Genomic DNA, 25504 nt, shown 5'->3' with positions numbered 1-25504 from the left:
ACATCTAAGCAGCTTTTTCCTTTTTATCAAAATAACTTTATTTTTTAAATGTGGAAAGATAGAAAGTATATGCTATGTTGAAATAATTAAACTGAATCATCAAAGTTATTAGTCAGTCCCAGGTAAGAATTTATGAAAAGAAAACATCAATTTTAGAATAAATGAAGAATGTTATTTTTAATGTTATTTTTCTACAAGAGTGGACTTTTAAAAGTTGATTTAAATGGATGTAGTCTTCCAATTCTTAATTAAAGAAATTAATGTTTTCTTAAAAAAAAAACAAAACTCAATCAAGCATTTTATTTTAGCCGGGGAAGTGAATCAGATGTGGGAATTTCACATATGCATTTTGTTTTAACATCTCCTTCTCTTAGGCATAGGTTTTTATGTTCTTCCTGTATGAAGTAAGGATCACATTGCCCTCAAGGGTTTGCACTCTTGAGAGAGTCTTTGTGAGAAATTGGCAAAGGTTAAAATGTGGAGTTGTTAATATGAAATGTTTTTCACGCATCTTTAGCTGATGTTTCTGTTGGTTGTTTGCAGTTCCAAATCCAGAGTTTTGATATTGTATGCAGTCCGGTGTGGACCAGTAGAGACAGATGCTGTGATATTCCCTCTAGGGTAAGTAAGATGGAATGGAACCGTTGTTGTGGTCTTAAAAGCCCTCCTGCAATAAGGGATGCGGATGCAGATGGTCTGGGAGAGGAAGTAGCACTCAGCAACTGAATCTCCAAGACGGAGCCAAGGGATGTGCACGATGTGCATGCTCATCAGCTACCACAGCTGAGGCCAGTGACCTCCTCCTTTAAAATCCAGGAATACACAAGACCACATCTGAAATTCTCCCTAACAGCCAGGGTGGTTATGCATAGTTAGAAAAGTCCGCTGGATCAGGGCGTTTGATATATCTACTAATTACAAAGCCCTCCTATTGCTTGTAAAATATCAGCATTTTACAGAATAAAAAACATCACCTTTGTGGACATCTAAGGCTTAGGGTAGACATAACCATATTACTTTATGAGATGATGGTTTTCCCTCATTGTGGCTACAAAGTTGAATGTGATGATGGAGTGTATGCTTTTGGCAAGCAGTGAGCTACATACATCCACAGGATCAACGTGTGTTATTTATTCCACAAATGCTTATTGAGCACCTATTTATTATAAGCCAGGCACAATTTTATGTGCGTGGATTACAGCAGTGAAAGTGAATATTCTAGTAGAAGGAAAGGAGAGAGAAAGAATTAACAAGTAGATACATGCTACATTACAAAGTAGAAAGTCTTATGATGAAAAAACAAATCATGGTGAAGGGATAGAGAGTCAGGCAAGCACTATCAGCCCTCAGTGATGAGGTGAGGTTTAAGCAGAGACCTGGTGAAGTAAGGGAGTGTACATTGTGGATGACGGGGACTGCATTCCAATCAGGGGAGACTGCACATGCAAAGGTCCTAAGACCACAAAGTGCCCTAAATATCTGAGAAATATTAAGTAGATCAGTGGGGCTGGAGTAAAGTGAACGGGAAGGGCAGTGGTAGGCAATGAGATGGGCAAGGTGACGCTGGTTTGCAGAATGTGTAAGGCCTTCTAGGCCATGGAAAGGATTTTAGATCTTACTCTGAACAAAATGGGCATTGATATCTGAGATACTCAGCATTTCTCTAATACTGGATTAGAGAAAACCACATTAAATTACCGGTGGACTATGTGGTGGTTTTATAAGCATTTCTTCGTTATATAAGGTTTCCTAAAGTAAAACGTAAAGACATAAAAGACCAAAGCAAGATTCAACATAAGACTATTTTTTTTTTTCAATTTTTTTTTTCAACGTTTATTTATTTTTGGGACAGAGAGAGACAGAGCATGAACGGGGGAGGGGCAGAGAGAGAGGCAGACACAGAATCGGAAACAGGCTCCAGGCTCCGAGCCATCAGCCCAGAGCCTGACGTGGGGCTCGAACTCACGGACCGCGAGATCGTGACCTGGCTGAAGTCAGACACTTAACCGACTGCGCCACCCAGGCGCCCCACATAAGACTATTTTTACTGATAAATACAAATTATTTCTTCAACTTGAGAACCGGATTTCCTTGTGTATGTAAGACAGATGGGGGTGGAGGATTGGAAGACATTTCACTTTCAATTCATAGTTGAATATTCTTTTTCAAAATTTCAGAGAGATGAAGCAAAATGCCCTGCTCTTCCCAATGCTTGTACATGTACACAGGACAGTGTTGGACCTCCAGGTCCACCAGGCCCTGCGGTAAGGAAACTGCAATAGTCCTTCTAGCCTTCCTCTTGAATCTTTGGAGTGATCATCTTTTTGCCAGTATGTAGTGCATAAAATGCTTCCAGCCATCTGTCTTTTCTGGGACAGGCCATTTTTTTGTGGTATGTTTCGAGATCTGAAATGGAATAAATCAAGAAGAAAGTTTGAACACATTGAACACATTTTGTCTAGTCATGCAGGAATGAATGATTGGCTAGTATTCAAGAGCTATCCCCTTAGAGATGTGAATCTGGGTTTCCATCTGTAATCCCATGATTTTGAAAATTTCTTAACATTTCCCAAAAGCTTCTTGTATGTATGCTATGGAGCCATGGATGAGAGGCTGAACACCTTGTTTGGAACCTAGGATATGTATACCTTATGTAGCAGATACATCATGACAATAAGTAGGGAAATTTACATACGTGATGATACCATAAACTCTGGGTGAAAGTTTTGGGGTTTGGAATAACTTGGGTAAGAAAGTCTATGACCAGGTCTATTTGTGGGGGAGGGGCACAACACTGAAGATTACAGTGATAGATTTCACTAATCAATGTGGAACCCCTTGATTCAGTTAATCCAGCATGTGACCTGAGCTGGTTTTGTGGAATGGAAGTGATACCTCTAAGCTCTAGTGGTCTCTTTTAAGAAAATGGTTAATTAACGTAGGAATCGCTCAGAGATTCTCAGAACAACAAATTTTATTGTACTTAGGTCAGAGCAAATAGTGTAGATTGATTTTAGGTTAATTACAAACCAGCTTCTCTCATACAGAATAAAATGTCACTGGAATTATTGACCATTTATTTATTTTTTTATTAACAGTGACTTACCTGATTTATATCTATAATCATAAAACTATATCCTGATGTAACGTAGATGTTTTTGAGAAGTAAGGATTTTTTAATAAGGTAACATTATTGGATGTCATTATCAGATTTATTTCCTCTTTGTTTAGTGAACTCTGATTTCCAGTTACTAAACTACATGTTCTGAGATTCTGAAAGATTCAAGATATTCTTCTCTTTGCATATTATTTTCACTGAAGAATGTGCACTCATATAACTCCAAACAGAATCTTCTCCTTGCTGTATTTAAGTAATGCTTGTTTTTTCTAGTAAGCTTCAAATTTTCAAATAAATTTCAAAATTTGCTAACAATTAAGAAAAGTTCAGAATGTAAAAGTGAGACACTTAAAATGTACAAAGTTATGAAATTCTCTTTCCCCACGTATTTGTATGATATGTAAAATTCACTTCAATATTTGTAAGTAACCGTAGAAGTATCAATTGCCTGGAGAATGCTGCTTCTTGATGTAATTTCTGTGTATCGGCTTCTCCCTCCTTTCCTTATATTTACCCTAAAATGTGTTCTTACTATGTATTTTAGGGAGGACCTGGTGCTAAAGGTCCCAGAGGTGAAAGAGGTATCAGTGGGGCAGTTGTAAGTATATTTTATGGTGCGTTTATGTTTTCGTGTATATGTTGAAGTCTGATTGTTAAAATTTCCACTAAGGGGATATGTGACCTTGAGCAAGTTAGTTCAAGTTTAGTGTGCCTTAGGTAATATAATTACCTCAGTCTTGTCTCTGGATGTCAAGATGATGGATTAGACTAGCCAGAGAAAGAAATGTCCAAGGCATCTCACTGCTATAGGAATTACACATAGGAAATCTGCAGAAGAACCTAAGGGTTCTGCTACAACATGGAGAAATAGAGCAGGTAATCCAATCATTGGGAGACCCAGAGGGAGCAGAGCCCCACCAGAAAGCTGGAGGGAGTTGGGAGCAGTTCTGCGGCTCTTTTTTTCACCCTGTCTCAGAGAAAGAGCTGAGCAGCCATGTATATGTTCAGTGGGGGGTCACCGGCCCTTTTCTACCAGGTCCATACTTGTCTTCCATAAGATAACTCAAGCTTATCAGGGCAATATATTATGAAGATGATGTGTGCTTTTAGTCATGATATTACTAATGATAAGCTAACCCAGTTAGGAAAGGGTGAGGCTGGGATGCTAACCCAGTTCCCTGACTCCGAGTTTGTACCTTTTCTACCTGGGCATGTTGCAAAGAAGCTCCAGCATATAGAGCATCTTCTTAGTGGATATCTGTTCTTTCCTTGCTTGTTTTATATACACATTAGTTCCAGAAATAAGGCCAAGTCTAAGAGAAAGCAGGACCAGCCTAAACTAAGAAAATCCACTGAAATTCAAGGTTTGATCTCATATGAATTCTTGAGTATAAATTTATGAATATATCATATCCAGTGTGTTTTACCTCTTTTACAAATCTGCTTCTAATGGGACTTTTGGAAATATAAGTGCTCTTATGAATTTATTGCACTTGAATTGTTCTTTAATGAATAGTAAAGGGAAGAAAGGAATGGCATTAATAAATGCTTTTATAGGTGTGTAGATTTCTAAAATGTTTGCAAACATTATATGACTGATGTCTTAAGACACACCGACAGGCTTCTGATTGGATGTTAGCACTGGAAGGTCATTATGTGACTTTGTGGTTGTTTCTCTCTTGTATGCTTTAGGGGCCCCCTGGCCCTCGTGGAGATACAGGTCCTCCAGGCCCCCAGGGTCCCCCAGGCCCCCAGGGACCCAACGGACTCTCCATTCCGGGAGAACAAGTAAGCACAAAGGCTTTCTGTATTTCAGTGAGGATGGTAGATTAACATTAAGTTGAACTAGAATATTTTTTACTGTATTTTGCCAAACTCAAATGTTTCCTGAGAACTCAACAAGGTCGGCCATTGAAATAACTTCTTATGATTATGATTTCAGATATGCAAATAGTGCATGTAATAATATTTAAATGTGTAGATAAAATTATTGCTACTAATGTGACCTTTAAAAATGAATAAGTAATGCATATATACTTCAACATCCTGAAGGCTTTGAAATTACTTTCAGCGTGTGGCAACCCTTTGCTAATATTTATGACCTCAAGGCAAGCTTGCATTGTCTATCTAGGTCGCTACTTCTTTAAAAAACTTTTTAATGAAATGTTTACCTTTTGTTCCAAAAGCTCATCTGAAGTTATAAAAGGTGTTTTTACCTTTTAAGACTCATATTTTATGTAGCTGCTAACATTTTTTTCTATACCTTAAAATAAACAAAAGAATACAGCATATGAATAAGAATATGATAACTGCATAGTTTTAAATTCAAGTCTAAACTCCCTTTTAAGATGCCTTAATATAGGACAGATACATTTTCTTGGCACTTAGAGGAAAAATAATTGATACCAGATAAAGCTGGAAATGAGACATGTGGAGGGATAGGGCTTTCTCACTCAAAAGGGTTGCCTGAATCTACTTTTAGCTTCTTGTGTCCAAAAGGGACTTTTGGGGCTTTTACCTTTCTTACTACTATTATTAAATTAAATATTTCAGTTTTAATTAATTCTACTTTGCCTTTATGACAAGTGTTTTCTAGCATGTAGTTATAAAGACCAAAATTATAACACTTCACTGAATATCTATTAAAATCAACAACTAATTAAATATATTAAATACAAAATAGTTTTTCTCCCTTCAAATTTTCTTCCTATGAAAATACCTTATGTTAAACTATGTTCTTTTAAAGTAGGTATATCGTCCCATAATTCTATAAAATTATCCTTTAATATTACAAATGGAAATCAGAACACAGCATTTATAGCTTAAAAAGTGAGCATCAATCCGAAAAATGATTTATTTGTCTACCTTCCAAATGTGTTTACATTGTATTTATGAAGTGATGGAGATTTCAGAAGTGACTCCTGTCTCCCCTTTTCACTTCATCTCTGTAAAATGCCTGAGGACTGTTTTCCCATTGCTGCTGTAGGGTCGCCAAGGGATGAAAGGTGATGCTGGAGAGCCAGGACTTCCCGGCCGGACCGTGAGTTGTTCTTGAAGCTACCTCTTTTTTTACTTGTCAGGTGCTGTTTGAAAAGTTGCCCTTGTAGTGCCTCAAAAGGTGAACCCAGAGGAGGCAGCAAAGCAGAAGCCAGGCTATGTGCATCGCATTATTTCCATTTCATACCCTGGTATTAGTTGTCAGATTTGTGCTGTTCGATTCAAGTGTGGGCATCCTGATGATCATCCACTATATGGCTGGCACTGGGCTTGGTTCTGGTTTTCAGAGCCCCCTGAATTTTTTTTCAAGCATTTTGAAGAACAAAAAGTATGTTTTCCCATATAAGAAGTATATTATAGCATTTCACTTGTTTGCTTTCTTTTGTGTAGGGAACCCCAGGATTACCTGGCCCACCGGGACCAATGGGACCTCCAGGAGATAGAGTAAGTTTTCTCAGACAGGCTATGATGATGTTGGCAATGATATCACATTGTTGCCTATTAATGAAGAATTATTTTACAATAAAGGACAATAGTGAGATTGCAGAGGTGACAAGTCAGTCTATTCAATTAGAAAGCAAAACCAAAGACACTGCAATCAAGAAGTGATGATGGACTGACTCACTTGGTGCTGTTGTTATGAAAGCCTTGTTGGGCCCATCATGGCCACCCAGTGTGGGCTTCGTGCAGACATGGTGGGTTGCCAGGGATGTCCCATCAAAAGGCTCTTCCTGAACTGGGGACAGGTAGCCATTGACACCATTACTGTTTCAAGAAAAATGAGGGAGTGGGAAGATTCTATGCTTTTTTGCTTTTTCACTTTCAAACTCTAATCTGTGACTCCAACTTTGTGGTGAGGCCACCCAGATCTCCCAGCTTGAGAGTGAGGAAGCTTCTCAGGAAATCATTCCCCTCTTTACGCTCAGCCTTGTTCACCTACCTACTCCCTAGTTCCCTACCACTAACGCTGAAAACAAGGTGCACAGCTGATAGAACATAAACTTTGGAAAGTTAGATAGACTTTGGTATAGGCATCTGGGCTGGAAAGAAAGAAAAGGAAGGAAGGAAGGAAGGAAGGAAGGAAGGAACGAAGGAACGAAGGAAGGAACGAAGGAACAAAGGAAGGAAGGAAGGGAAAGAAACCTGAATTCTGTGTTGGAAGAGAAGAGAAGAAAGGTCAGAAGAGCAAGCCCAAGGACCACAGTGAGAAAGGAAGACTTGTTACCAAGATGGAGTTGGTAGGAATTGGATACATGGGTTGTCTTCAGCATAGATGATTTTCAAAATGAGGCACAGCTTTGGGGACCACTAGAGAGAAACAAAAGAACCACATGAATAGGTATCTAATACATGTGCACCTATGAAAACAACCATAGATCTTCTCATCCAACCTCACCTAGAGGGAAGCAGCTTTGAAAGTCACTGCCGCTTTGAGAATGGAGAAAAAAAATAAAATTTATCACAAAATTATGCAGATGGCTCAGTTAGACCTGAGGACATTAGGATAAGCTCTTCTTCACCCCAACTTAGATATATATGTCTTCTAAAAGAAAATGGTTGATCAGATCTAAGTGTTCACGGATGGACACTTTATATGTATAAAATGCTCAGCCTTAAGAAAGAAGGAAATCCTGTCATTTGCAACAACATGGATGAAACTTGAACCTGGGGGACCTTAGTGTAAGTGAAATAAGCCAAACACAGAAAGGTAAATACTGCATGATCTCACTTATGTATGGGATCTAAAAAAAGTTGAACTCATGGAGGCAACTAGTAGAATGGTGGTTGCCAAGGGTAAGGGGCAAGGGGGATATGGAGAGATGTTGGAAAAAGGGTACAAAAAGGCTATGTTGGAGTTGTTATGCAGGATGAATGATCTTTGGGGATCTAATGTACAGCATGGGGACTACAGTTAATAATACTATATAGTGTACCTGAAATTTGCAAATAGAGTAGATCTTTAAATGTTCTCACCACACTCAAAAAATGAGAACTACGTGAGGTGATGTGTATGTCAATTATCTTGGTTGTGGTAATCATTTCACCATGTATACGCATATCAAAACAGGTACATCGTAAATATGTACAACTTTTATTTGTCAATTATACTTCAGTAAAGCTGGGGGAAAAAAGAGAAAATGGTTGATCAGGAAGTTCTTAGGAAGGAGAATTATTCAGAAATATAATACTCACCTAAACAAATAAACAAAAGAGTGTCTTAGACGCTGGAGAAATTTAGATGGAAGATGTGCAATTCAAACCGTCTAAGCAATACCACCAGAGCATTTTTGTTTCTTAAGTGGCTCTCAGAAGCAATGTTGATGTTCAATCAGGTGAACTTGGAGTCTGTTTTTTGTGAAGCAGACCTGGGGCTCCCAGAAAACATTCTGAAATCTTTATCTGTATAAGTTTCTGGAGAAAAAAATCAGAGAGTAGTGGTGGTGGAATATTTCTAACACAATTTTAAGGAAATAATTTAAACTTCCTCTGTTATAAAACCAATGGATGCATGGATACTTAGACCAGGCAGTTATCCAAAGGCTCTTGATTTTTGTTAGAATCCAAGAATATGGATGAAATTATCACTGTTATTCCCTGCAGAAAATGAGACAAAAATCTCCTTTGACAGAGGAATGCAAGAGCTATAAAAAAGACCTGACTCAGAAATCCTCTACTGAATTTCAGGGATCTCTCTGTTGGGATGAATGCTAACTGGGTAGCAGAGTGACTCATGCGAGGCAGAGGTCATTTGGCACCGCATGGAGGCAGGTCGTGAGAGCCAACGAGCAAGCCTGCGCACCAACGCGCGGTGCTCCTGGGGCACATCTCTCTTCCCAGTCAACCTGACACTTGTGCGGATCTGGTCTTTCATGCAAGATGAGGAGCAGCAAACCACTAAAAAATTAGCTGAAGACTGAGGATTTCCTTTCTTTCACGTGGAAGGCAGTCAAGACAACTTCACTCTTTTCTGGGGTGGGGGAGAGAAGTTCACCAGCAGTGGGGACATGGGAAGTCCTTCCCTGACTGGCTGGCCATTGCTTAGGAAACGGGACAGTTTTGAATCAGATGGTTGGCCTCTCCTTCAGCTTTTATGTTGCTCTTCTCAGCAACATTTCTTTTCATCCCACTTTGATTCTTTCTGGACCAGTTTGTGGACACTGACTTTTTCAGTAGAGAGGTTAGTCTTCCTTTTGGCTTCCTTACAGTCTCACAAAAGCAAAAGTTAGCATCTTTATGAAAGGAGTCTCCTTCTTTGGAGAAGACTAGTTTGACTCTTAAAATGATCAGCAAAGGCATAGCTTAAATTGGGAAGCATTTTGGGGGTATATTTGTTTTTGTACTGAAAGATTACTTGCAGCTGGGTTAAATACTTCACCCTTCACTCTTACCAGTCTCTTTAGCATCTTTCCTTTTCACTTGGTCATTATTTCACTAATTCATAATTAATTTTATGTTTACAATAGGGCTTTACTGGAAAAGATGGTGCAATGGGACCCAGGGGACCCCCTGGGCCACCGGTAAGAACTGAATGGGTTACATTGTTGTCTCCCCACCCCAAAATCCCTACCCCCACTTGCTAGGGAAAAGCCCAGTAACCTGGCTTTTGAGGCACATTCTATCTGTACTATGGGGTGCACTGTCAAGGGAGCTGTTTGTTTTATTTTCCTAAATCAAAATGGGCTGGAGAAAACAGATGTGTTAAAATACAGAGTCTGTTTAATCAAGTTACATTTGAAAAATAGAAAAATACTCCTAAGTGACTTGACCACTAGTTGGCTAGTGCCCCAGTTCCTTCCAGCCCCACATCGAGTGGTGGGGTTTTAAGACCTTACCGGTTACTTCCTATTCTAAAACTTTGATAAGCTGTGGTGTGTGACATTTCAGTTTTAAGGGAATTTATTATTGAACACTATCAGTCATTCTGAGGAAGTAAATTTACCCTAGATCTTCTAATTAAGATCTTTTGGGGAAAACACCAAAGCCAGTGATTTTGAGAGTGGCATCTAGATGCCTGCATCCAGGTGACATCATGATTAACTTGTCTGAAGTGATGGATGATCTTCATGTCTTATGGCAGGATATGAAGACATGAGGGCATATGTTAAACAATGTTAATTATTGATGTCTAATGAACATTCAACATTATATATGTTCTCAGGTAAAGGAGAGTTTAAATGTATAGTAAACTTGCATTTTAAATATTTACTACAGAGCTTAATATTTGCATAATTGATGAAGTAAAGGATTATTTGTTTTACAGAATTTGATGATCAATTTTAAGGAAATTTTAGGCTTTAGAACATAAAGTATTGGTTAGTAGATATTACATATATTCTACTAAAATATGGCTAATATTTTTGAAACTGTGTTAAAAGCTATGGTTTGGAGGAGGTGAAGGGTGCTGAGATGATAGAAAAAAGTGGAAGTTTAGAGAAGGCACCAACGAAATAGTGAATTTCTAGGCTGAGACCAAGACTCCCAGCAACAAGGGAAGACTGTGCCACAGTGGTACCTGATTTAGCATAGAAACAGCTACTTTCTTAATTTCTTCCCCAACCAAAGTTTTCACTACTGTCTTTTGAGGGGTTTTCCGGTTTTGTAATAGAAATGAACTAAAAAATAGGGATTGCTTTCTGCAAATTCATTTTGTAACCAATTTATGAGAATCACAGTCTATGAATTGTGAAACTGATTATATGTATCTATATATTTTTCAAGTGGTCTTAAAATATATTTTAGAACTATACACACCATAAATACTGAGAATTTTCAAAATTTTTTCTTTCGTGCTATCTTAAAATTTGGTTTTACTCTCTCTATTGTATGCTGTTTCTGTTACAGGCTTTTAGAGATGGCCACATTTGTTAGTTTACTTTAGGTGGGCTTTTTCTTTCATCGCATCATTCCCTTTCTCGGCCTGTGTATTTCAGGGAAGCCCAGGCTCTCCAGGAGTCACAGGACCTAGTGGGAAACCAGGAAAACCTGGAGACCATGGCAGACCAGTAAGTGGACAGATTGCATGTCTGGAGTCATTTCTCTGCGGCCATAAATAATGAGGATGTTGCCAAGGCTTTGGCGTATTTATGTTATCTCTGCTGTAATGTGTTTGAAGCATTTGTTGAAACTATGCGAAACCCATGGATTTAACTTGGTACCAGTTCTAAAGTTTTTCTCTCTGAGTTATAATATTCTGGGATGAAAATTGTGGTCATAGGGTTTCTTTAAAAGGAGAATGGGATTTTGAGCCAAGACATATTTCTGCACTGTATAAACACTCAAAGCTGGGTCAGAAGAATAATTCTTTTATTTAGGAGCGGTATGCTGCTTAAGATAGAAAAATACATGATGGTGCGTGGTGCCTTCATTTGTAGTTTATAGATGTTAACCCTTGATGAGTGTCAGCCAGCCATGCATTTAGTCATTTCTCTTTCATCAAGGCTGCTAGACGGTAGTCCTAGGATTAAAAGGATTTCTCTGATCCGCTATTTTACTTTTTTATACTGTCCTGTTGCAATTCACATACAGTTTAACTTCCTTTTGGTCAGATGGCCTGGTTAAAATAATGGCATTATGCATATCTGGCATTTCCACGTTGGTACCTCCAAAACTGAATTTGAAGTTCTAAAATTGCCAATCCAGAAGTATTCGTAATGACCATTGAGCATCATATTCTTCTTTACAACCTTTTTCTTATTTGTATGTGTGAAGTGTGAATTTATTTTAAGCAGTTTATTTGTCTGAAATGAATTTTAAAACATAAAAATTTATCTCCAAGATAAGTAAGTCCAACTGTTAGCAATGACACTAATCTATCAGGGCTGTTCTCGGGACGGAACTATTTTTTTAAGTATTGTCCGAATTATATAAACCCAAGTTTAAAAACTGTCTAATGTCAAAGAAACTTAGGGTAGAATCTTTATGTGACACGGCCTGCCTTCTACGTTTACATAAAATTAAGCAAGCAGCATTAAGATGAAAGGACCCCTGATATATTTTACAATCTGTGTATACCCTAGCACATGAATTTACTACTCTCTTTTCCTCAGTGAATCATAGCAGGAACTTCACAAGAGCAGTTAAAAGCACATGGAACTTTTCTACCCATTCACAATTCTATTTCATTTGAGTATTACTGAAATGGAGTCTTACATAAGAATATACCAGATGTAATTGATGGCTGGAACTAGAAACCTAAAAGAAATTTCTGCTTCCTTTACTTGAAATGTGATCTCTAGATACTGGCAATAAAGATGATTTCTACAAATCATATATACTAGAACAATCTCACAGTGGCAGTAAATTAAAAAAAAACACACACACCAGGAACAATCTCAAAGTAGCAGTAAATGTAAAACAAAACAAAACAGAAATTCCTTGCAATTTACAGAAGGCTCCAAACTAAGTAATAGTAGCATTTCTGTAAGAGTCTAGAATTTTGGCAAAGGGAGAACCAAACTCCAGTTTCTTCTTATCATTTGGTAACATTTTTTGGACCTTCCCTACCTTCTTTTTCCCCTTTATTTTCCTCATCCTTCTAAAGTAGAAAATTGTCCCTCCTTTTCTTCTCTTTTCTAACTTACCTTTAATTTCTGAAACTAAAACTAGCAGATGGGTATAGAAAGGTCTTAGCAGAGAGCTTGGCTGTTGGCTTATATCATTAGCTCTTGTAAGCAGTTGGTATCTTCTCGCTAACTTGTAACACATGATGTTGTCGGGCGGATGTTTCAAGGAACTTCTTGTGGAATATTTTTTATCATTGACTCAAAACCTTTTTGTTTAGTGACTAAATGTGCTAGTACATGTTTTTGTGTTCTGGGGTCTGGGGATACAACAGTAAACAAGACAAAGTCCTGGCCCTCATGGGGATTCTAGTGGGGGATATAGACCAAAACGTGTACGTAAACAATATAGTTTCTAGCAGTGTTGAGTGATGTGAAGAAAAAGAAGCAGAGTGAGGGCCAAGGGAGTAATTGTGATAGTGAGAAGGTGGCTATTTTAGATATAGTCATCAGGGAGCCTGTCGTAGGAGGTGACACTGGAGTGGATGGAGGGAGAGCTGTTTGAAAATCTGTGGGAAGAAGATCCAGGTATGAACAAAAGCTTCAAGTGAAGAATGATTGAAGAATGAGTCTGGCATATGAAAGGAACCACAGAGAGGCCTGTGTACCTGAACTGAAGGGAGTTGAGGGGAAGAAGAGTAGCAGGCAAGACCAGAGAGCTGGACAAGGTGATTGTGTGGACCATCTAGCCCATGACATGTAATTCTTATTTCATGCTAAGTATGGTGGGCGCTTAGAGCTAAAAGAGTGACCTAATCTTATTTTCCTTTTAAAGATATCACTCTGGCTTCTGTGTGGAAAATAGACTCTAGAGAGGAAGAATGGGAAAACAGGAAGAGCAGTGAGGAAGATATTGGAGTTCTTTAGGCAAAATTCTTAGGGACTGTAAGAGGTGGTTCGGTTTGGGACATTACGTGAGCAGTGGGTTTGTCAATGGTTTAGATGTTCCTTTCATGATAGCAGTTGGCAGCCTAGAAACACATTATGGAAAAATAAAACCTTCTGACACTATAGAAAACTTTTTTCAAGATCCTCTCATGGCCAGTGAGAGGCTTGACAGAGTAGGGACAAATATTCTGTGGCTGCGTTTAGATGTGGGACCACTTTAGTAAGAGAGACACATGGTTCCTTTTATACTCAGTGCACACACACACACACACAAAATAATTGCAAGAAGTTAGAGATATATATTTAGTTAGGAAATTGACTCAATTCCCACTGGTTCTTACTAGAACTGAACCAAGATTAACCTCATGGACAATCTACAGAAACAATCTGAGCTACCCAGCCATGGTGATGTAAAGGAAAGAATAATGGTACCAAGGGCAATTTCTCATCTGTATTTTAGTTCCAGGCTTATATTGTGAATGGCATCATAAATGCATGCAGACTACACAATTTCTAAATGTGTAATCATAAAATTCACATCTCAACACTAATTTGGAGGATACGTGCTTCTATGAGAGACAAGGACAGAAAGATTCCTTTTTACAGACAAGCAAAATGCAAGTAAGATGGATATAAATATGAAGTGTCATTTTGCTAATCTGTTAGAAAGCAGACCTTGCTCTCTTTCATCATCATGTCTGTTCGTGAATCATTCTAGATCATGTTTGTCAGTTTCTAATCTACGAAATTCCTGTATTTCAGGGTCCATCTGGATTGAAAGGAGAGAAGGGCGATAGAGTATGTATTTCTTAAAATCTGATTTACTTTTTTATTTTGTGTGTTAAACATTGAAGTCTGAAACTATAGAAATAATATGCTAATGATTCTCATTGATTTGATCAACAAGGGAGACATTGCTTCCCAGAACATGATGCGAGCAGTTGCAAGACAAGTCTGTGAACAATTGATAAGTGGTAAAATTTCTTTTATTTTTAATGTATGAATGCTTTTTAAATTTGTTGCAGGAAAATGCAGAGTTTGAGTCACAAAGTTTCTAAGATATATGTTCCTATTTCATTGTGATGATCTCTTATTTTTATACGTTCTTGGTTTTGTATCTGGTCGGATAAAACTAGTCATATGTTAATGACTGTCATTAAGATAAAACAAGAACCCAAAGTAAAATAATAGCCTGTTATCCTATACTTAATCTGATACAGAATCATATTTTGAAAGGGCTTTTCAATTTCCTTGTTAGGATTTTTACTGATCTTCATCAGGATACATGTAGTAGCAGCAAACACTGGATTTTTAAAGTTATAAACTTTAAATTATTCTATGACTTTAAGGAAGGGGGCCCATCAAGATTAATTTGATCATAGAAAGTGCATATTGGTGGTGACCTTTTTATTGCCTCCTTATTTTTCACAGACTCTTTCTTCTTATTTTATGAAGCCTATTAAGTAATAAAGCTCAGTGCCTACAAACAGCATGGCTTTAAACTCAGGGTTTGCTACTTCAGAAGTCTTAACAGTGTTTCATGAAGTGTGATCCTGAGGGAAACCTGCATAAATCACCTATATTGCTCGTTAACAATGAGTGTTCCTGGGCCACACCCTAAACATAGTGACTTATTGTCTTTGGAGATGAGGCCCAGAGATCTGTATTTTTCAATGTATCCTATACGCGATTCAATTTACACTAACACCTGATTATCATTCTAGGTACATGCACACAAAAAATTGCTTAATTCAAGAAAGGTTCTCTTTTGAATGACATCATCTGGCAAACCACAGGGCTTTATATCAGAGCCCTATCAAACTTTTGCAGTTCTTTTATGTTTATAGTAATGCTGTGGCTTACTGGTCAGTATTTTTGTGGAGACACATGTTTATCAGGAATCATTTTGTCCTAGATGACTGGAGTGTTTTATTTTATTTTTAGGCTTCTAATTAGAATGTGTCCTGGAGGGGGAGGAATAGAGATGGATTTCACTAGACACTAAGAGAAGAGTTTCACCATCTCATCCCTTCCCTACTGGGTTTCTTACTAACAAGTCTTATTTCTGTTTGTAGGTCAGATGAGCAGATTCAATCAGATGCTGAATCAGATTCCAAATGATTATCACTCCAATCGCAACCAACCAGGCCCACCGGGTCCCCCAGGCCCTCCTGGCAGTGCGGGAGCCAGAGGAGAACCGGGACCTGGGGGGCGACCAGGCTTCCCTGGCACACCAGGGATGCAGGGGCCCCCGGGTGAACGAGGTGGGCATCTCTGGCCACTGTGCAGGGCTAAAGAAAGGAATTTGCAAGTGGGGGATCTGGGTCGGGTTGAAAAGCACGTGGAAGGCTGAACCTGGCAAACTGCTTTAATTACTCTTGTTTGGACAGCCCCAGAAAAACTGTGTGTCCACGAACCTGTTATTTTCTTTAGGCAGCCGCAGGCCATAGAGATCCGTATCTTAGAACATGGGAAGATTTTGTCAGGAGATCTCAGTAAAGATAATGCTATGTTCTGATTGTTTGTTGTTATTGTTGATGGGAAAAACTGTATTTTGGCAAACTCACTCAGACGCTAAAATATTATTAATTATTGTGACTAGCAATGTGCTTAATGTACATTGAATGTACTTAGAATGTACTTAAGCAGCCTTACAGTTTTAGATCCAAATTCTTTTAGTTCCTTTGTTCAGGGCTTGGCACTGGTCTTACGTGTTTGTTTGGCTTTAATTTCATGGTAGATAAGTGTCATTGAAGGAAAAGAAGAAAAATAGAATTATTTAATTCCAGATGTTTCGGGATGCTGGGTGTTCCCTTTTGTCAAAGCAGCAGTTAATATTCTGGGGAAAAATTTAGATGCTTCTATAATTCTAACGGTTTGGATGCTATGCAATAGAGCTATTAAAGAGCTACCTTTAAGATGTGTCTGAATGAGTTGTAACTATGTAGTCAAGATTCCTGTTCTTAATTACTATTTCTAAAAAAAATATAATAGACATGTTTGTTTTCTTCAAATAATTTCCCCCCTGACTTGTAGCCAGATTTGTTTCTTGGCCATGAATCTGGAATTACCCAAATGTCTAGAAAGAATTTGGCTTAAAGAGTGAACGTCTGTGAAAAATTAGTTTCTGCTTTCACTAAAAGAAGTGAATTACTTGAATTAAGTATTATCAGTTAAGATGAAAACTACATGTTTCCAGATAATTTTCTCCCTGTTCTCTTTCTGTCCTCCCTCAGGTTTGCCGGGAGAGAAGGGGGAAAGGGGTATTGGATCTCCGGGACCTCGAGGGCTGCCTGGCCCCCCAGGTACGTTTGGTAGTAAATCAAATAAGTAAACAGCATAAATACTGAGAGTATACAACCCTAAGAGATTCACAATCTCATCCTGTTAGCTTCAGGCAGGCCTGTCATTGTGAATATATTTTAGCAAGAAGTTCAACTTGTATAAACCTGCTCATTTTTATGTTCTCTTTGTTCAAAAAAAAATGTTTGAATGTGTTCTATTAAGCACTCACTGTAACTTTAATATATGAGGGTATGGGTTTTAATGACACAGAGGGTTACTGTTTTCTTTTTTATGGAATTCCCATTTGTTTTGTTTGGCCACATAGCCTTTAAGGATGGTGTTATTTCCTGTTTCTTCTAGTATTCTTCAAGATGTTGCTAGCGGCTGAGAAAATATATTCTCACTAAAAATCCTGACACATTGCAAGATTTCATTCACAGTTTCTTTATTGATGTTTTAGAAAGAAAGAATAGTTGTCCAGTTGTTTTATGCATTTCATTTACTAGATTGAAAATGATTTCTTGTTTTTCTTCATTATAAGGTCCATGAGACCCTGTAACCAAGGTCAGCCCTAGTGGTTAAATCTTTACATTTGTGTTAACCATAAATACGTATAACTTGATCCAGAAATAACATTACTTTACATAGTCTGGAGGTGTGGGGCAGGCACTCCCATGTTCTCCTGGCAGTCTAACACGGCTAATATAACCATTTCCTTCAGATAGTTTTATCTCTGTAAGAGTGGGAACCATCCAGGGAACTCACTGGGATCTTTAGTTTGGCTTAATTCTTGGTAAGTCAGTTTTCTTTGGATACAATCGTTAAAGTAGTTGTATTTCTGTCACTAATTCTTGATGGATCACTGGTAAGAAAGTTTCACACTTTGGTTCATACTGGTGATTTCTTAAGGAAATATTTTCTTACCATACACTAGTGCATCATGTCGTCTTGAGGCAATGGTGGTGTGGAAGAATTGTGGACTGCCTCAGGAGATGTATTTGACAAGAGGGGAAATCTCTGTTTTAACCCCATACTAGGTCCACAAGGAGAATCCAGAACGGGTCCACCAGGGTCCACAGGTTCAAGAGGTCCTCCTGGCCCCCCAGGTCGTCCTGGAAACTCAGGTATCCGAGGCCCCCCAGGTCCTCCTGGATACTGTGATTCATCCCAGTGTGCCAGCATCCCATACAATGGGCAAGGCTATCCAGGTATGTTGTTGCCATTGTAGGAACCCAAATTCACCTGAATTTAGAACCTTTATGGAAATGAAGTTCCCTAGGATTGAAGGAAGGTTGATTTGAGGATTTTTTGAAGATATAAACTCTTTCAGTTGTGTGTTTTGATTATGCAGTAATGTTCTCTCTCAAAGCGTAAAACATGACTTCACTGTTAGGGGTCAAATGGTTATTTGCTCTTCCTTCCTATATTTCTACATTTGCCCAATCCCATCATAAATCTCTCCTTATTTCTTCTGGGAGTTCAAAGAATGCTATAACATGACTTTTTTTTTTAAACCTAAAGATTGGGAAGAGAGATTTGTGAATATAATTATAGAATATCAAGAATACATACTAAAAAATTGTTTTTGGGAATCTGATGTTGAGGCAAACTTTTTGTTGACATGGTGCAGACAACTGAAAATAATACACTGTCTCATCCTGTCCATAGCATTAATGCTCCTAAAATCTGGGACTTAATTTTTTTCTTTTAAAGAGTTGGTAGTGCATATCTAGTGTCTGACAGTTACAGAGGCCAGGTGTCTTACGCCTGATTTTGGGGAGTGTGGAGACAAGGGAGATATGCTGATCTGGGAATGAGAAACTCATGCTGTGGTCAGAGGTGACCTTTTCATCAGCGCACCCTCAAGCATCTTGCAAGTTTTAAAAATGATACTGCTGTTTGATATGGTTGGCTACTAGCAAATAGTGCATGAGTAGTTGATATCTAAATATCTATATATCTATATATTTATGTGCATACTTATATATGACCAAAAGTAGTAATTTTAATATAAATTTCTCATGCAGCTCATTCACAAAATTATAATTTAATTCTTTATAAAATAAATTTTAATTACCTCTGCCTTATGGTATGTGTGAATAACTGTAAATATATGGATATATATATATATATATATTTTAACCATTACATACTTAGATGGATGTGTATATATATTTTTTGCATAGTAATTCAACTTTTAAAAACTATCATCTTTGACCTGTTTCAGGTTCCGGCTAACAAATTTTCTAAGTCGCCAGTGCTGCTTACAGTTTGAATACATGAAAATCCTGTTTCTGAGATGTTTGCGCACGTGCTTATTAGGAAATGAGTCTGTATGGAAATTTCACCACAGATATATGGTTAAAGAACTGGGTGGACATCATAAAGGAGGGTGGAGACTCTTTATACTAACTTGAATGAGACAAAAGCAGTGGTGTTAGTTTATAAGCCTGATGCATTTCAGTAATAATATAGAAAAGTATTATTAAAAAAAAAGTTCAAACACACAACCATGAGGAGCCTCAGTTGTGAAAGAGGCGCATAATAAAACTACTAACCAGCGGAGATTATGCCATTTGGAGAAAAACAATTAACCTGGTTAAAGGGAAATGTCTTATGTAAATAATAAACTAATTGTGGCTTGTAAATGATTTGTATGTGATCCTGTCCACTAAAATCACTTAACAATTCTACAATAAGCTTCTGCATCCAAGCCTGCTGCTTGCTCTATGCCGGAATAACACCGAATGGAATCTCCTCATCTCTTGCTTGTTAGCGATGTGTCTGATTCAGGGCATGTGTCTTACTATTACTATTTTTTTGTACATGTACTCTCATTTGGGTTTTGTAATTGCAATTTTCAAACCAAAGTTTTATAGCCAGTTTTTCTTCTTCCTGTTTAACTGTCGTCACTGGTGTTCCTCACCCACCGACTGTAACTCAGTCTGTGGGAGAGACAGCCACAGAAAATGTCATGTACTGTATATTACCTGGTGATAGTTGATTCTCACCTCCAGCGTTCAGTTTCTAGGAGCCAATAAAACCTTCCCTTATCTCCTCATCTTTCCAAATTGTTCTTTGAATTCAGGAGTTTGAACTCCTGCACAGTTGCGAAAATCCTACCTAGGTTTCTGCGTTTACAGTTATTTGGCCCAGCCTCTGACCCTTCCCAGGTATTTGTGCAATGATTGTATTTACCGCTGGATCCTTGAAGGTTAAAAAAAAAAGTGCCATTTCATTATTTGATCATCAGCAAATTCTCTCAGCAAATGGACGTAATCAGGACATTGTAACTTCTCTATTTATAGCTATGAGATAAGACTGGATTGCCATCACCTCGGGTGATGATTTAGCTTTTGCTGTGTGTGTGCCTTCCAAATCATGCCATAACTGTAATGTTGAATCGGACAGAGCCGTACGTGCCCGAGGGCGGGGCCTACCTGCCCGAGCGGGAGCCCTTCATCGTGCCGGTGGAGCCCGAGCGGACGGCGGACGAGTACGAAGACTACGGCGCCGACGAGCCTGGCGACGAGGATCCTCCCCACGCGCGCTGGCGGCGCGCCCTGCCCCGCGGCCCTGGGCAGTGAACCTGAAACCGCGGGCAGCGCAGCCACGCTGGGGGAGGTGTTGGGATTTTCATTTACAGGTCAGACAGAGAGGTGTACGTCTTATCTGCGATGTGTCTTCCGGCGTTGCTTCATCCAAGAGTACGCTTTCTGATTGTAGAGAACCTTGTTTCTGCAGGAAACCTAGCTCGCTGCACGCAGTCTTGTAGACATTTTTGCCTTTGCCCTTGAAATGCTTGCAAAATGCCCCAAAGATGCAAGGAGAGAACGCGCCTTGTGCCTTTAGTTAGCACAAAGGGCAGCCTCAGTGAAACTCTTAGGTTAAGCAGTAAGTCCTGGAACCCCAGGACTACTGTATATTTCGAGAAGGCAGTTCATCTTTTACAAAACTTTTTTTGCAATTCAGTTACACCACGATTCAAGTAATTCCCCTCCTCAAACCAAAACGGAGGGAAAAAACAACTCCATTGCAATTATTTATCTTCCTCTTCTATCTTCTGTTCTACATTAGGGCATAGAATGCTCTTATACATCTCCTTTAACAACCACAAACCTTAAGCCATGTAGCTGAAATTATTGTATCAACTGGATACAGTTCCATATTGCCTTAAACCTCCTTGTTTTAGACACACTAACATTTATGCCAAATTGCAGATTATTCTGCCGAGACGGAATTGCATGTTTGTGTTGTATATTTAGTATGAACTTTTTTTTTCAGAACATAATGTTTCTTAGTTATCAAAAGCAGTTGGAAAATGTTTGCAAGACTATGAACATAGAATTGCTGCTTTTATATTTTAACTGCAGATTGTGAATTTCACTGCCTTATATTATTTATTTCTGAAACAAAAGAGGCATTTTTCAATAAAACTACTGAAAATTTGACCTGGTATGTTTTTTTCTTTGAGTGGCCTTTTGGAGTGTTTAGGCGGTTGTCACAACAAACAAGTTTATATCCTTGGATACGGACGCACATCTTGCTAATACTATTAAATTATGCTAAATAACTTTAGATTTTTAATGATATGGTGAAGTCATAGAGAATGTTGAGAGCCTTAAAAAGCTCAGCAGATTCCAAAGGCTTTATTAGGAATGTAGAGGATGTGTGGGTTGGTGGAAAAACAACTAGGTATCCTAGGAGACCCCAAACAACCAAATAATCTTTAACAACCCACATGATTTTGATTTAATCACTTTCCTATACCATATTTTACCCAATAACATGTTTAACGCAAAAAGGAAAATCCCTTAATGGAAATTTTTACATTTAGTTTTTAAAATTTCCTAAATGTAAAAATTTCCTTTTGCACTTTTACGAATTCAGTAACATCATTCTAATTCGCAAAGAAAACAATGTAAATGTAGGTTTGAAAGAACCAACATCAATTGAAAGAGAGAGATAGTAATAAAAAAATTTTCTGCGGAGCCAAACATCTGAGTTAAACACTTCCTGGGGACCAATATTAGAAAGAAACGACAATAAATGAAAGTATTGCATTCAAGAGGTTTCAAGCCATGTCATTGACCGGTAATGCCCTGTACCTACATTTTTAACGTTAGAAGAGACCACGGAGATCATCCAGTTTAATTCTCTTCACTTTATGTAGAAGGAAACAGACTCAGCTAATTAGTAACAGAATAAGACTAAGACTCTAGGTCTTGTGGTTCTTAAGCTAGTTTTATTACCAGATACTCTCCCTCCCCTCCTGGAAACGCTTACTCTTTAGCAGGAGCTTCCGAACCTTCCAGTCCTACAAATTTATTTTGATTAATTTTTTGATTCATTTGGGTTTCTGATGCTCCTTAATGAAGAGCCTCTGTATCAGGAGATTGAAGACAGGCTCCGTACCTTGGGACTCAGCTGAGTCCCAATACCACGTGAATTTGAGGCACAAAGGAATTCCATCTTTTCTCACTGGCTAGATGTGGGTTTGATTCTTGATGTTGGCTCTGCACTGATTTAACTACCTTTTTAGTCTGTGCTGGGAGAGGGGCTGAGGGGCCGAGGCAGTTCTAACCAGGGCAAAAGCACCAAATTAATATCTAGCTGAGATATATGTATTGATTTTTATTTTCATAGTATATTTTCTCCTCAAGTTTGGTGAATCTTATGTTAAAATTATTTTTCTAATATCTGATTGAGTGCATACTGACAAGCGATAGGGAGAAGGTGCCAGAGGTAGACTGGGTTTTAAAACTAATGGTAAAACCCCACAAAATCCAACACATGAGTGCTTGTTTATTTATTCAGGCTTTCTTTGGGGGAAACACAGAACATCCTGAAACACTTATTCTACCTCTTTAAATTTTAAAGTGTTATAAGAAATTCATCTTCTGGGGACGCCTGGGTGGCTCGCTCAGTTAAGCGTCCGACTTTGGCTCAGGTCATGATTTCACTGTTTGTGAGATCCAGCCCCACATAGGGTTCTGCTGACAGTTCAGAGCCTGGGGCCTGTTTCAGATTCTCTGTCTCCCTGTCTCTCTGCCCTCCCTCCCTTGCTTGCACTGTGTTTCTCTTTCTCTCTGTCTCCCAAATAAACATTAAAAAATTCATTTTCTATAATTTATTTTTTTAATTTTCTATAATTTATATGTGAAGCTATGACTCTTGTTTTTAAGAAACTCACGTGAAAAGTGGGAAGGGATTATAGCTTCTAATGAGGTCTACAGTGGGAAATTGTTCAAAATTTTAAAAATAGCACATACATAGATAATAATTTCTGATTATTTTTATTAGAATACTTTGTACAAGTGATTAACAAATTGTTTTTAGTAAGTTTAACAGGTGGCAGCATGTATATTTTCTCAGATTTGTAAGCGTCTGTTTTCGAGTTTGTAAAGAATTATGCTACCTAGGCAGTTGCTTAAGCTTACATTTATTTTTTTCTTTGAGAGAGAGAAAGAGAGAGCATGTGCTTGAGGGAGAGGCAGAGGGAGGGAGAGAATCTTAAGCAGGCTCAATGCCCAGCGTGGAGCCCAATATGGGGATCCATCTCACTACTGTGAGATCATCACCTAAGTCTAAATCAAGAGTCAGGAACTCAGGGCACCTGGGTGGCTCAGTCGGTTAAGCGTCCGACTTCAGCTCAGGTCATGATCTCACAGTTCATGAGTTTGAGCCCCGGGTCAGGCTCTGTGCTGACAGCTCAGAGCCTGGAACCTGCTTCAGATTCTGTGTCTCCCTCTCTTTCTGCCCCTCCCCCACTCATCCTCAGTCTCTCTCTCAAAAATAAATAGATATTCAAACAAACAAAAAAGAGCCAGACACTAAACTAGCTGAGCCACCCAGGTGCCCTGTCATTTAATTTTTTTTTTTTTTTTACAAATAAGGTGAATGTAATTATTCCTAAGTATTTATTATTTTTCATATACATTGTACTGTATTTGGCACATTAGGTTATGTCCTTGTTTGGTTTTAGTTTTAATTTCTCCGTAATAAAAGGGTTTTGATTATACTACCCTTATATGGCTGAGTGTCTTATAAAGAGTAGCCAATTATATAAAAAGCAGCTGTGCGATAAATTTTTGTTTTCAAAGGCAAGTTTTAAATACATATTAACATTGATCCCTAAGTCACTTTATAGTTGAGGTTGGAAAATGAATTTCAATGTGACTGTCTAAATGAACATATACTAACTTTTCACTGTCAGATCTGCCTGATGAAGGCTATTGGAAAAATCACATGGACTTGCTTTCAGAGCGTGTGGTTACTTATAGACTCTATCTACAATGCTGATGTCTTACCTGGTTCTATATTAGTACATCCAACAGTATTTCCCGCCTTATAGTTCCACAGACACCTCCAAATTAACACTTCTGATATTTATTAGGATTAGATTCAGCTGTGACTAACAGAGAGTCACAAAATAACAGTAGCCTAAATATGTAGAAACTTCTTTATTTCTCATGTTTAAGAAGTCAAAGACCCAGGCTCTGTCTTGCTGCTTTTGTGTGTGTGTGTGTGTGTGTGGTTTCCATGCCTCAGTTAAACTGATGAGCCAAGATTTTTAATAGAGGCCTAGTTATTATGTCCATATTTCCTTGCAGCAAGGAGGAAGGAGAGAAAGAACCCCCACCCCTCTTTTTTTTCTTTTTTTTCGTTTATCTTTGAGAGAGAGACAGACAGACAGACTCTGAAACGGGCTCCATGATCTGAGCTGTCAGCACAGAGCCCGAAGTGGGGCTCGAACCCATGAACTGTGAGATCGTGACATGAGCCAAAGTCAGAAGCTTAACTGACTGAGCCACCCAGAACTCCCCACCCCCTCCTTTTAAAGACACTTCCTGGAAGTGGCAAGCATAACAACAAATTTATATTACATACCATTAGCCAGGATTTACTCATTCAGCTGTATCTAGCTATAAGTGTGAAATGTTACCTTTATTTTGGGCAGCCATGTGCCAAACTAAAATCAGCTACTTTGTTACTATGTTAGAGGGGTTAACTCAAGGCTTTAGTCTTTGACACAATGTCCAAATCTCAACATACCTCTCCATAAATCTAATTTCCTCCTTTGTCTCCACCTCCCCCATCAAGTTCCTCAGGCCAGAAATTTGAGAATCACCTTAAACTCTTCCTTCCTTCACTTCTTGCATCCAATCAGTGAAGACTAGCTGATTGAACTCCTATATGTATTTGAATCATCCTTACTACTCAACTGTTACTACTCAATTGTTACTACTCAATTTTAGACCCTTGGAATTTCTTGTCATGGCTATAATAAATGGTCTCTTAAAGGGTCTTTTTCTGTAGCCTTGGCCCCGTGAAATAAGTCTTCAGATTCCAGAGTGATTCAGCATATTGGAGATGGAGACCCAAAAATATATGTATTTTAAATGTATTCTCTAGGTGAGTCATACGATCAGCCAGAATGGGAAACTTTTACACCTTCTGTCTTTGGCTTTGGATATACTTTTTATGCCAAAACTATATTTCTAGCCCAGTCCTTTCTTTTGATCCTTTAGGTATATATATACAACTACCTGGGTACATCTCCAGTTGGACATTTTACAGACATTTCAAATTCAGAATGAACAACATGAAATCCCTCATCCTTTTTTCCACACCGGTTTTTTTCTACAAGTTTGTC

At 38.4% G+C, this 25504-nt stretch overlaps 1 protein-coding gene across 9 annotated transcripts in view; it reads left to right on the top strand.

Annotated features, from left to right (window-relative positions):
* The window catches only part of COL12A1 (collagen type XII alpha 1 chain), a 116751-nt gene extending 95452 nt beyond the window's left edge, over nucleotides 1-21299 (top strand). For 5 of the 9 annotated variants that reach the window (XM_043591837.1, XM_043591832.1, XM_043591830.1 and 2 more), the window contains 14 exons: nucleotides 544-621; nucleotides 2178-2264; nucleotides 3663-3716; nucleotides 4811-4906; nucleotides 6105-6158; nucleotides 6506-6559; nucleotides 9580-9633; nucleotides 11047-11118; nucleotides 14326-14361; nucleotides 14471-14537; nucleotides 15639-15827; nucleotides 16800-16868; nucleotides 17886-18056; nucleotides 20260-21299. In XM_043591837.1, coding sequence (XP_043447772.1) covers nucleotides 544-621; nucleotides 2178-2264; nucleotides 3663-3716; nucleotides 4811-4906; nucleotides 6105-6158; nucleotides 6506-6559; nucleotides 9580-9633; nucleotides 11047-11118; nucleotides 14326-14361; nucleotides 14471-14537; nucleotides 15639-15827; nucleotides 16800-16868; nucleotides 17886-18056; nucleotides 20260-20435 — 1257 coding nt within the window. In that variant the 3' untranslated portion in view covers nucleotides 20436-21299. Of the gene's footprint in view, nucleotides 1-543; nucleotides 622-2177; nucleotides 2265-3662; nucleotides 3717-4810; nucleotides 4907-6104; nucleotides 6159-6505; nucleotides 6560-9579; nucleotides 9634-11046; nucleotides 11119-14325; nucleotides 14362-14470; nucleotides 14538-15638; nucleotides 15828-16799; nucleotides 16869-17885; nucleotides 18057-19075 lie in introns of all 9 variants that reach the window. The other 4 variants (XM_043591839.1, XM_043591835.1, XM_043591833.1 and 1 more) reach the window with 1 other exon arrangement.
* Nucleotides 21300-25504: the final 4205 nt, after the last annotated feature.

The sequence above is a fragment of the Prionailurus bengalensis genome, chromosome B2, assembly GCF_016509475.1.
Source record: "Prionailurus bengalensis isolate Pbe53 chromosome B2, Fcat_Pben_1.1_paternal_pri, whole genome shotgun sequence".
NCBI classification, from domain to species: Eukaryota; Metazoa; Chordata; class Mammalia; order Carnivora; family Felidae; genus Prionailurus; species Prionailurus bengalensis.
This window is presented reverse-complemented; position numbering and strand designations above follow the sequence as displayed.